The sequence below is a fragment of the Ylistrum balloti genome, unplaced genomic scaffold, assembly GCF_031769215.1.
Source record: "Ylistrum balloti isolate Yb309-2 unplaced genomic scaffold, AGI_CSIRO_Ybal_v1 Utg369972, whole genome shotgun sequence".
Lineage (NCBI taxonomy): Eukaryota > Metazoa > Mollusca > Bivalvia > Pectinida > Pectinidae > Ylistrum > Ylistrum balloti.
Genome location: NW_026782064.1, coordinates 1,382,633 through 1,396,823, shown reverse-complemented (window position 1 = coordinate 1,396,823; position 14,191 = coordinate 1,382,633). Strand labels below are relative to the sequence as shown.

The 14,191-nt window shown below is 35.3% G+C and overlaps 1 protein-coding gene and 1 long non-coding RNA gene across 3 annotated transcripts in view; one reads left to right on the top strand and one right to left on the bottom strand.

Annotated features, from left to right (window-relative positions):
* The window catches only part of LOC132547654 (sestrin-1-like), a 57,327-nt gene extending 56,383 nt beyond the window's left edge, over positions 1-944 (bottom strand). For both annotated transcript variants that reach the window (XR_009554125.1, XM_060211438.1), the window contains exons 1-2: positions 860-944; positions 331-663 (exon numbers count right to left, since the gene is read on the bottom strand). Coding sequence is in view for 1 of the 2 variants with exons in the window: in XM_060211438.1 (XP_060067421.1) it covers positions 331-633 (303 nt within the window). In the remaining variant the exon portion in view is untranslated. The remainder of the gene's footprint in view (positions 1-330; positions 664-859) is intronic.
* Positions 312-2,876, top strand: LOC132547655 (uncharacterized). Its single transcript, XR_009554126.1, has 2 exons — positions 312-673; positions 954-2,876. It is a non-coding gene; the product is annotated as an uncharacterized LOC132547655 (long non-coding RNA).
* Positions 2,877-14,191: the final 11,315 nt, after the last annotated feature.

The following is a 14,191-nucleotide window of genomic DNA, read 5'->3' as shown; positions in this document are numbered from 1 at the left end:
GAAACACAAACTGCCCCATGTAGATAATGTGAAGTAAAAAAACAGTATGATTCCATCGATGTCATCTTTCATGTTGAATAGGTTTTACATCCATGGTTAAGTACACAAACTCTTGTCTGACATCTATACATCATTTTGTGTGAATTAATTGAAAGTGTTTTGTTTTAAAACAAAATGTTAATGATGATAAATGGCACATAACATTATGTATGTAAATACAATGCGTTAATGTGAAACCATTTTAACAACCTCCCCCCCCCCCTCCAAACCTTCCCAGCCAATAAACATAAACAACGATCGTGCAGTACATTTAGATGCATTTTATCTTACCTGCATGTCCCTTAGCAAATCTTTGCATCTTTCCAACACATCCTCGAACGGACACTGGACGGATAACCGGAGTATGTCGACCAGGTATTCATCAATCATAGTTTTCGTATCAACTGCACCGTGGATGTTGGACACCCCTTTCATGTCCGGAGGGCTACCATAACCTCCGATCAAGGCATCGAACACCCGAAGTATGGAATCGAACGCCCTGATCCTTACTCCGGGGTCTCTGTTTGACAGACAGTGCACAAATCGCAAAGAATCCTCATCTCGGATTTTCATGCGAGGAGGATCTTCGGCCATATCAACCACTTTGCGGAAACCAGAAGACAGCTGAAATTGCGTAAATGTCAAATGGTTATGTTAAATTCAATTCGTGAAGTATATAACAGTGAAAATGTAAACTTGTATTTTCCACAGCATTCGGAATACGATCAGCTGATTTTACAGCTACCGGTTTGCCTCTGTGAACCCGATTCAATCGAAAAAAATACGTGTCAGTTCACAACAAAATACGGATTTTACTTACCTTAAATGTAAAGCAGAATCTCTTGAAGTAAGTACATTAATCATTTAAGATGAAAATTATATATTTCCATCTAAAAAATCTATTATTCCGACAGATTGGTGATGAAATTCTTCATGCTGACCTGTGCACTTGTGCTCTGCGACCTTGACATGCGAAAGGGGGCGTTTCCGACCGAATTCTGGGCCAATGAAATTTGTCGAGACATCCTACCTTCGCTAGTTCGCCGGGCGATGCAAAAAAATAAAAGGGAGGGTACAGCACTGAAGCCAGTATCATTTTCATCTTCTTTCACATATTACAATTATGGTAGCTGTTACTTATTCAAGGAGCAGTATTGATTAAGTAGTACATTTATTTATATTGATGACAAGACATCCTAACATTCCAAGAGCAACGTCGATCGTGTGGTTCTCCAAATTAATAGCATTAAGTGAGATTTATTGCATATTAAGAAGATATTGTCAATAAGTGTATAAGATATAAGACTCTTTAATTCCGAATGTGCACTCGATGGTGGAACGGAACACACTATATAACGATGTCGAGAAACGCTTTTAAGAGAAAAAAAGCTCCTCATCCCACGGTACTGGTTCTTCAGAGGTCATGTAGAACAAGTCCACTCGCAAGGAGTTGAAGATCATCATGATTTATCAAAAGACTCGTTGGAACAGCTTGCGACAGTGGTTGAGAAATTTGACAGTTTGACCAAGTCTTGGCCATATATAAGGCATCTTATTTAAAGACTCTTATTTAAAGCTCGTATAGTAGTCTATATGAGATATGTTATATAACTGAAATAAAATATGAAACAGCATTGCTCCTTAGATAAATAAAAAAAAAACATACATTGTAGATAATTCATGAAATTATATCTGTGGTCAGGAATTATCTATTTTCTTAAGATAGGATATCTTTTATTTGACATTAAGCACAGACTTATGATGATACACATGTAACATAGATATTTTGTAAATCTAAGAAACTTATCAGATATCTTTATAGGTATAATTAGTAATTAAATATTGGATCAACATTGCTCCATGAAGAAATTAAATGTCAGTTCTCGGAAGTTTGCTCACCATGATAATATAATATGCCTATGTATCTTTTTCAAAGTTCATGAAATTTTCTTGCTTACTACAAAGACCTATAGTGTCTACATCTGCTTACCAAAGACAGTTCTAACTAACATTGATTTGACATTTTAAAACTGATGTCGTAATCATCTTTTATGACAGTCAAACAGGTTGAAATTAAACTAGTGAAGAAGGAACTTATAACATAGGTGTAAGTTCATGAGTTAATTAACAACAATTTTACTTAAGTATACACTGTAAATACAATGTTTAATTGTGTGTAGAATTGCTGTAAACAGTTGCCTATATGTCTGATTTAGACAATGGCAGCTCATATCTCCCTTAGGACCACCCATATACTTACAGGTAAATGTCATGATGTATGCTAATCGTGGCCCCATACCTGTTTTTGATAACTAGCTGGTGGCTACAATATATAGCTGGTGGCTACTATGTATATATAAATCTAATACTTGTCAATTTTCTAACAACAACGATAGTATGGACTGAAATTTCTGCCAAATAAAAGATTTTATATAAATATTTTTATGTTACATGGATTGTGCATTTGGTATAACTATAGCATAGACATATCTGTATTATATGTCACTGAATTCAGTAACAGAAATTGAAAAAGGGGGATGCTCAATAGCCTGTGTCATTTTATCGTGATCGAAAAAAGATAGTTATTGATGAATGTGTCTAAATGAATTTTTATGTGCTTCCCAAGTCACAGTAAACACCAACTTTTCTTTTTACCTAAGCTTACAGCCATTCAGTAAAACATACTTCATTGACTCATGTGTTAATTCATTTGATTCAGTAGTACTGAATATCTTGTATGTGTAACAAGTACTTTTTTACAAATCTGATTATATTAACCGAAATAAAAAAATCAGTGTCAACTTCTCATTACTTTGATATTAAAGATGATACCTTCATAGATGTGTTGATTTGTAGATAGATTGTAATAGTTTTGATAGAGAACATCTTTTAGGTGTCATATAAAATCTTTCAGGATCAGTTTACTGAAATCTATAGAACTGGTAGTCACATTCATAATCTATAGAACTGGTAGTCACACTCATAATCTATAGAACTGGTAGTCACACTCATAATCTATAGAATTGGTGGTCACATTCATAATCTATAGAACTGGTAGTCACACTCATAATCTATAGAACTGGTAGTCACACTCATAATCTATAGAACTGGTGGTCACAATCATAATCTATAGAACTGGTGGTCACACTCATAATCTATAGAACTGGTAGTCACACTCATAATCTATAGAACTGGTAGTCACACTCATAATCTATAAAACTGGTGGTCACACTCATAATCTATAGAACTGGTAGCCACACTCATAATCTGTACAACTGGTAGTCACACTCATAATCTATAGAACTGGTAGCCACACTCATAATCTGTACAACTGGTAGTCACACTCATAATCTATAGAACTGGTAGTCACACTCATAATCTATAGAACTGGTGGTCACACTCATAATCTATAGAACTGGTAGCCACACTCATAATCTGTACAACTGGTAGTCACACTCATATACTATAGAACTGGTGGTCACACTCATATACTATAGAACTGGTGGTCACACTCATAATCTATAGAACTGGTAGCCACACTCATAATCTGTACAACTGGTGGTCACACTCATAATCTGTACAACTGGTTGTCACACTCATATACTATAGAACTGGTGGTCACACTCATATACTATAGAACTGGTGGTCACACTCATAATCTATAGAACTGGTGGTCACACTCATAATCTGTACAACTGGTGGTCACACTCATATACTATAGAACTGGTGGTCACACTCATATACTATAGAACTGGTGGTCACACTCATAATCTATAGAACTGGTAGCCACACTCATAATCTGTACAACTGGTGGTCACACTCATATACTATAGAACTGGTGGTCACACTCATAATCTATAGAACTGGTAGTCACACTCATAATCTATAGAACTGGTAGCCACACTCATATACTATAGAACTGGTGGTCACACTCATAATCTATAGAACTGGTAGCCACACTCATAATCTGTACAACTGGTGGTCACACTCATATACTATAGAACTGGTGGTCACACTGATAATCTATAGAACTGGTAGTCACACTCATAATCTATAGAACTGGTAGCCACACTCATATACTATAGAACTGGTGGTCACACTCATAATCTATAGAACTGGTAGCCACACTCATATACTATAGAACTGGTGGTCACACTCATAATCTATAGAACTGGTAGTCACACTCATAATCTATAGAACTGGTAGTCACACTCATAATCTATAGAACTGGTGGTCACACTCATATACTATAGAACTGGTGGTCACACTCATAATCTATAGAACTGGTAGTCACACTCATAATATATAGAACTGGTGGTCACACTCATAATCTATAGAACTGGTGGTCACATAATCTATAGAACTGGTAGTCACACTCATAATCTGTACAACTGGTAGTCACACTCATAATCTGTACAACTGGTAGTCACGCTCATAAATGTAGTCACACTCATAATCTATAGAACTGGTGGTCACACTCATAATCTATAGAACTGGTAGTCACACTCATAATCTATAGAACTGGTAGTCACACTCATAATCTGTAGAACTGGTGGTCACACTCATAATCTATAGAACTGGTAGTCACACTCCTAATCTATAGAACTGGTAGTCACACTCATAATCTATAGAACTGGTAGTCACACTCATAATCTATAGAACTGGTAGTCACACTCATAATCTATAGAACTGGTGATCACACTCATAATCTATAGAACTGGTAGTCACACTCATAATCTATAGAACTGGTAGTCACACTTATAATCTATAGAACTGGTAGTCACACTCATAATCTATAGAACTGGTAGTCACACTCATAATCTATAGAACTGGTAGTCACACTTATAATCTATAGAACTGGTAGTCACACTCATAATCTATAGAACTGGTGGTCACACTCATAATCTGTAGAATTGGTGGTCACACTCATAATCTATAAAACTGGTAGTCACACTCATAATCTATAGAACTGGTAGCCACACTCATAATCTATAGAACTGGTAGTCACACTCATAATCTATAGAACTGGTGGTAACATAATCTATAGAACTGGTGGTCACACTCATAATCTATAGAACTGGTAGTCACGCTCATAATCTATAGAACTGGTGGTAACATAATCTATAGAACTGGTGGTCACACTCATAATCTATAGAACTGGTAGTCACACTCATAATCTATAGAACTGGTAGTCACACTCATAATGTATAGAACTGGTGGTCACATAATCTATAGAACTGGTGGTCACACTCATAATCTATAGAACTGGTGGTCACACTCATAATATATAGAACTGGTAGTCACACTCATAATCTGTACAACTGGTAGTCACATTCATAATCTATAGAACTGGTAGTCTTGTGTATTTAAATGCACCGTAATATTGGTAGTTAGCATAGATTTTAGGGACACAATAAAGTGTACTTGTATGTAGATAATGAAAAATTGAGCTTAATCATGACATCGTCCATCTCTGCATGTACTAACACCTCTGGAAGACTGATCTCTGCTACTCATTGTGTGCAAAGCAATTATGCAGGACGTGTCCACATGCTAATTAAGCTCATGTGTTTTATTGGTGCATTGGGATTTAAAAAGTTTTGGTTGTCTTTGATGCGTCAGACTGATGCCCTTCATCAATTCACATTTCCTTTAAACCTGGTAAAATAACTAACAACTATTTCACAAAGTAAGATGTAAATAACTACTTTCTGAAAGAGGTAAGATGATACACACTACTGTTAACCCAGTAAGAAAACCTCTCATTCCTCAACCAACTAGGTTCATTTTTAACACAGTAAGATAATCAACACTTTTCTCAAGTCAGTAAGATAAATCACTTCTTAACCAATTAAGATAATTCTTTACACAGCAAGATAATTCACACCTCACTGAACTCAATAAGACAATTCACTCTTTTCTCAATAATTCTTAACAAATTCAGAAAATTCACTCCTCTCCTAACCACACCTCTCTCAAGAATGTTAGATCATTCTTTATACAATAAGATAGTCTGAACCCCTTTCAATTCAATAAAATAAATCACTCCTTTCACAACCAATAAAGATAATTTGATACCTCTCTGAATTCAATAAGATAATCCACACTTCTCTAAACTTACTAAGTTAATCCACACCTCTCTCAGCCTACTAAGATAATCCACACCTCTCCCAGACTTCTATGATAATCCACATCTCTGTCTACCAAGATAATCCACACCTCTCTCAGCCTACTAAGATAATCCACACCTCTCTCAGCCTACTAAGATAATCCACACCTCTCCCAGACTTCTATGATAATCCACATCTCTGTCTACCAAGATAATCCACACCTCTCCCAGACTTCTATGATAATCCATACCTCTCTCAGCCTACTAAGATAATCCACACCTCTCCCAGACTTCTATGATAATCCACATCTCTGTCTACCAAGATAATCCACACCTCTCCCAGACTTCTATGATAATCCACATCTCTGTCTACTAAGATCATCCACACCTCTCCCAGACTTCTATGATAATCCACATCTCTGTCTAATAAGATAATCCACACCTCTCCCAGACTTCTATGATAATCCACATCTCTGTCTAATAAGATAATCCACACCTCTCTCAGACTTCTATGATAATCCACATCTCTGTCTACTAAGATCATCCACACCTCTCTCAGACTTCTATGATAATCCACATCTCTGTCTAATAAGATAATCCACACCTCTCTCAGACTTCTATGATAATCCACATCTCTGTCTAATAAGATAATCCACACCTCTCTCAGACTTCTATGATAATCCACATCTCTGTCTAATAAGATAATCCACACCTCTCTCAGACTTCTATGATAATCCACATCTCTGTCTAATAAGATAATCCACACCTCTCTCAGACTTCTATGATAATCCACATCTCTGTCTAATAAGATAATCCACACCTCTCTCAGACTTCTATGATAATCCACATCTCTGTCTAATAAGATAATCCACACCTCTCTCAGACTTCTATGATAATCCACATCTCTGTCTACTAAGATAATCCACACCTCTCCCAGACTTCTATGATAATCCACATCTCTGTCTAATAAGATAATCCACACCTCTCCCAGACTTCTATGATAATCCACATCTCTGTCTAATAAGATAATCCACACCTCTCTCAGACTTCTATGATAATCCACATCTCTGTCTAATAAGATAATCCACACACCTCTCTCAGACTTCTATGATAATCCACATCTCTGTCTAATAAGATAATCCACACCTCTCTCAGACTTCTATGATAATCCACATCTCTGTCTAATAAGATAATCCACACCTCTCTCAGACTTCTATGATAATCCACATCTCTGTCTACTAAGATAATCCACACCTCTCCCAGACTTCTATGATAATCCACATCTCTCTCAGCCTACTAAGATAATTTGCCAGCTCTGTCACCTTACTTTGATAATCCACACCTCTGTCAACCTCCTAAAATAATTCACATTTTTTGAAGACAATAGTTAAGATTCTTACAAATTCCTTTGCTTTATGAAATGGTCATTATGGTTGCTAGATTTCGAGATAGAATGTCTGTATCTGTTAGAAAGTATATAAAGCAGCATCGACAAAGTATAACTGTGTCTATTTTTATCCATCTACACTTGTTTTCCTAAACAAACTTTTCTTGGGTGTGATGTGATTAGGTCGTTTAGCATCACAGCTTACATGTACTGCTACGTAATGAACCTTCGCTTTAGGAAGTTTGATTGGATTATTCAGGAGAAGGTTCCTTCATTTCCGGGAAGGATACTAAAGTATTGGTAAAAACATATTAACCAAGTGGAGAGAGCCAAACATTTGAACCATTTTACAGAAACCAAATCATCTATTTTGTGACTGGAGAGTACTTTCTATTTGTGTGCAATCATCTGAGTAAGGAAATCAGATGTCTGTCAATTTGGTTTTACTGATTCTCCTCAAGTGCTGTCTCCCATTAGAGAAATTAAACGGTTAAAAAAGAGTACTGTAAAAATGAAGCTACATAATGCAGGAAGATTGAGCTTTAGACTACAGAATACGTCTCCCCTTTCAGTGGTGTTAATGTGTTTATTTTTAGTGTTGTTTAATTGGGAGAAGACACATTGAATTTCAGAGGTAATAAGTACAACTTTACCTATTACTACTATTGAATCATTTCTAAAACATCCACTATTGACCAAAGTCCCTAAAATAGGGTTAATTTTGTTTGCTAGCACTGCTCCCTTGGAAACACAATTCTCATTACACAAATGTCATAATCTTGTCCTGGTTGTTTATTGGATATGATTGAAATCTAGTGAACATTTCTGGAGGAGTTGTCTTACAGCCTTGGCCAACTCTCAAAGTTGTGCATGCATGGTTTTTAACAATGTAATGGCTGAAATGCAAAAGGACCATTCTATCTTCAAATTTTAATAGATTTTACACCTGTTATAACCTTGTATGAATGCATGACCTTTGCAACCTTAATCACATGACATGACCCCTGTATGAATGCATGACCCCTGTAACTTTAATTAAATTACATATCCCCTGTAATCTTGGATATATACATGACCCCTGTAACCTTGATTGAATGACATGATCCCTGTTTTAACTTTACGTGAATGCATGACCCCTGTAACCTTGGTTGAATGACATGATCCCTGTTTTAACTTTACGTGAATGCATGACCCCTGTAACCTTGGTTGAATGACATGATCCCTGTTTTAACTTTACGTGAATGCATGACCCCTGTAACCTTGGTTGAATGACATGATCCCTGTTTTAACTTTACGTGAATGCATGACCCCTGTAACCTTGGTTGAATGACATGATCCCTGTTTTAACTTTACGTGAATGCATGACCCCTGTAACCTTGGTTGAATGACATGATCCCTGTTTTAACTTTACATGAATGCATGACCCCTGTAACCTTTGTTGAATGTCCTCTACAACTTTTGTTGAATGACAAAGCCCCAATAACCTTGAATGAATGACAAGACCCCTGCTACTCTGAATGAATGAAACTACCCCTGTAGCCATTTTTTAATGTTATGACCCCCTGCGATGTTGGTTGAATGATTTGGCACCAGCAACCTTGAATCATTGATAAGCCCCAGTCTTAACTGACCATTTGTCAAAAATAATGATCTTGACCATCTCCTAACTTAGAACATAAAGAAATCACTCAAAGATTTTAAAATATTTGACCCCTATAACCTCAGATGTAATAATACAGTAGTACTTAAGAATTGCCCAAACTGTCCCAGAAAGAGAACTGTTAATGTTTTTGCATCTGGAGGATAAATTTCAGTATTTTTAACAAACCTAGATGCCCCCAGTATTTATAAACAGAGATGATTTGTTCATGACAGATATATTCAAAACAACAGGAGGACATCTGTACCGATATCAGTACTTGTGTGTTGTACTGTGACTTGTTTAGTAATGTGTACCTGTATCAGTACTTTAGTAGGTATGTATAGCTGTGTTGGCACAGATGTGTGTCAGTATCTTTATCAGTACAGGTGTAGTACAGTGTACCTGTATCAGTACAGGTGTGGTACTGTGTACCTGTATCAGTACAGGTGTGGAACTGTGTACCTGTAGCAGGACAGGTGTGGTACTATGTACCTGTATCAGGACAGGTGTCGTACTGTGTACCTGTAGCAGGACAGGTGTCGTACTATGTACCTGTATCAGGACAGGTGTGATACTGTTTACCTGTATATGGACAGATGTGGTACTGTGTACCTGTATCAGGACAGGTGTGGAACTGTGTACCTGTAGCAGGACAGGTGTCGTACTGTGTACCTGTATCAGGACAGGTGTGATACGGTTTACCTGTATCAGTACAGGTGTGGAACTGTGTACCTGTATCAGTACAGGTGTGGAACTGTGTACCTGTAGCAGGACAGGTGTCGTACTGTGTACCTGTAGCAGGACAGATGTGGTACTGTGTACCACTATCAGCACAGGTGTGGTACTGTGTACCTGTATCAGTACAGGTGTCGTACTGTGTACCTGTATCAGGACAGGTGTGATACTGTTTACCTGTATCAGTACAGGTGTGAAACTGTGTACCTGTATCAGTACAGGTGTGGAACTGTGTACCTGTATATGGACAGATGTGGTACTGTGTACCTGAATAAGGACAGGTGTGGAATAGTGTACCTGTAGCAGGACAGGTGTGGTATTCTGTACCTGTATCAGGACAGGTGTGGTGCTGTGTACCTGTATCAGGACATGTGTGATACTGTTTACATGTATCAGGACAGGTGTGGTGCTGTGTACCTGTATCAGGACAGGTGTGGTAGTGTTTACCTGTATCAGTACAGTACTATACCTATACGGATTCATCAGGACAAGTCTTCTCACAATTACTATAGATCTGCTTTACATGAGGATGGCCCATTGAAAATAAAAACAATTGTTGTAAATATTAGCTTATCAGTGATTTTTTGTATCATGCCAAATAAATGGCAGTTATATAATTGTAAAAAAAATGTAACTACACACATGATACTTTTTTATCAGATAATCAATGTGATTATGAAGTGTATAATAGGCCTCTAGAATGATTCAGACCTGGTGAGTCAGGAAGACATTCCCTAACAATTAAACTTCAGTTTGTTATCAGTGGAGAAAGATGACTATCACTCTGGAGGGCCTCTACTTTGTTACAGTTAATAAGTTATTTCCCAAACTGGTTGGAAAGCATTAAAACAGATAACAATAACAATTTCTCTTACACTTTCATACTTTATTCATTGTCTCAGTTGATCCCAGTTATGATTATATTGTCAATATTATCACATGCTGAGTAAGTTCCACTGATCACAACCCGGTAGTCAGTATGTTATCTAATATGTAATGATTACAAACTTGTACTTTTAACATTTAGTATCATCTAGATAGTGGTTTACCACAAACTTATCTATTCTAACAAATAAATCTATCAGAAAAACAAGTATATATATTGTGTAGATCCAACTAGCTTATCTCGGTTTGCTGAAGGTTTTAAAATGTTTTTTTCTATATTGTGATACTGGAGCGTGCATACATAATCACCTACACTACAAAACAATACCTGATATGCTTTAAACATTTCCTTTTTTTTTTTTTATTTTCAATTGAAAATTATTGAAAAAATATGTCAATAACAAATATAAAATACACATTAAATGTATAAACAGAGTACATATCTATCAATAAGCCTATGTCCTGTTATAAGCCCACCCATACTGCTGTTCAGTAAAATTTTATATTTAACATATTTCCTTGTCCTGCCCATCCCCTAGCACTGAGTCAGAAATAATATGTTTGTCCCCTTGGCTAACTGAAGGATAACTATGGTAACATTTTGTATGACAATAACTATTTTTCAATAGTTCAAAGTATTTCTAATTTTCATAATGTTTTTTAAAACTTCTGCTGACCAATATATGTTTCATGTATTTATGAATTTGTAATAAGAATTTAATCATGATTTTATCAACATCATATGTCACCATATTAAAAATTGTCATTTGTATTGTTAAATTCTGTACAGGTAAACATGTTACTAGATATATGATACGTTATTACTAGTGTAGTGTATATACTGATACAACTGATATTTGAACAGCAGGATTTTACTTGTCACATATATATCTCGATCCAGGATACAATTTAAAACATCAATATTCAAGCTTATTTTTCATTGTACATCTGCAAAATGGACAGGGCTGTTGTTAATACATTGGTCCAACAGTGTGGTGATAAACTTACAAAAAGTAAAAATTAAAAAAAAAAAAAAAAACAGTTATGAAGAGTGTTTAGAGTTCTTCACAGTAAAACAGAAGTGACTAGGACACTGTCCCGTGCCTGAAGTCAGTAAAACTAGGACACTGTCCCAAGCCCCATCCTATCTGAATCTTACCAATGGAACCTAGTAACAAGATATATGTCTTGTGTATTATTTCACACTATACACATTACATTTAGTGCTTGAATTGATCTGGGCTATTACTTATTCCTTTGTTATACTCTGGTATTACACATTATCAATCCATTTAGCTTATTCTTATTTCCATCCATAAATCCATAAGTCAGATAAACTTATTCATGTATGATACAATGGTGTATAATGTACTGTGGGTCAACCTAGCATAGTCTTTTTACACAACACACTTATCTGTGTAGAAGTACTGAAAAACACTTCATGTTTATACAGTAATATAATGGGTAGGTCAGAGTGGCCGTCTCAGCCAATTCAAAAAGACCGTGATGACAAGTAATAATTACACTATAACTCATTCATTTTACTTCACAGAGGTAAATAAAATATCTCTTAGTCACTCTAGCTTAATTATTTCACTATTTCCGAAGTTTTTCAATGGTACAGAAAACACTGTAATTGGTCTTGTTTATTTCTCCTGTGAGTATACAGTATTTGATGTGATCAAATCTACATAAATCTGTATACATGGAAAGTGATAAGAATGAAGATACACACCAGTACTATCTAAATAAATAATATATTATTAAATCTATCAATATTTCAACAATCCACTAATTTTTAAATTAGAATCACATCATAAATTGAATTGAAAGACATCACAAGTTCACATTTCTTCTATGTCAATTTTGGACTGATCTAATAAAAACTTCTTTTAACAAACATCATGACACCACAATCAATTTCTATACAAAATAATTGATACACTGCCTAAGGTCTATTAGGTATATCAGATGCAATGAGTTTGTGCATCCCATGGATTAAGTTCAGGATAATGGATTTGAGTAAATTTTACACCCTGACATTTTAAAAGCCTTAATTTACAAACTGACAAAGCGCTGACATGTCACTCTTTTCTCACAAGCATACATGCATATAAACCATCGATAAAATTCACAACCAGTTACAAAAAATAATATCACATAACATTTCACGGCAAATTCTCAATTAGTAAAAATGTAAGTTACATGACAGGTGCAGTTTGTTGACCTATGTCTATATTACCTTATATAAAATAACTTACAATAGCTTAGGGAAATAAATTATACACTAGCAATTTTACCAACAGGGGAATGACTTGTGTTTGAAAGACAAGGCAGCAACAGTGCCTACTCTGTAGGAAAGAAATGATAAAGAATTATGCAGTTGAATCAAAAGTTTGAAATGATTATGCCCACAAGCAGTTTCATCCTAATCTGATTTTCATATGTTGATCACAAAAGAGATTGTTTCCAAAAGGACAGACATTGCAACAAAGTTTTATATAAATAACAAAAAATTAACTTTTGGCAATTTTACTAAGTATTAACGCATAAATAAATAATTTAAACCAACAGATTAATGGAAAAATAATTGTAACTGTCACCATTTCTCACTATCACAGAAATTAAGGATGACTTGACAGAGTTAATAACCTTTATGGATAACAATAAAATCTCCGAGTTATATTACACACAAAAACCCAACAAAACAATATAGGATTTATAACAAGTCTCGTTAGTTTAATAAAGCTGAAGTAAAGTTTGGATTATTTCCAACCATTAACAGTAATAAGTTACAACTAAAACAGCTCGGACAGTAACAGGGGAAATAACAAGCACCAAATATGAGGGTGAAAGACACCAGATATTTATAATGACTGGATTATAAATAACTGGTAGGTAGAGATAAAGACAAGTATGAAGGGTGAAAGACACGAGATATAAATAATAACCGGGCTCGTAAATCAGGTACAGGTAAGTCTAAACTTATGATGAAAAAGAAAGCATTTGTTACAGTAGGATATAAAAGTTTTGTACTAAAACTCAATGATTTCAAAGCACATAGGTATAAAAAATCTCTAATTATAGCTGTAAATCACTCTTTGCTGTCTGTATAACTGGTGGTCTTTATAGAAAGTTTCAATAAACATTATAAACAGTATCAAATATGCTGAAATCTCTAGGAAATCAACAGATATTTAAATAAACTGAAATTAGTATTTTGGAATTCTTTTAACATTTCATAATCAAAGAAATAATGATTACAACACACAGACAAAATGTGCACATAAAACTTAACAAAAAAACCTTTGGGTATTGATTAACATGTTCATTTGGAGATTCGTACATCATCACAACATTTCTGATGAATAAAAGGAAAACGTAATATCCTAAC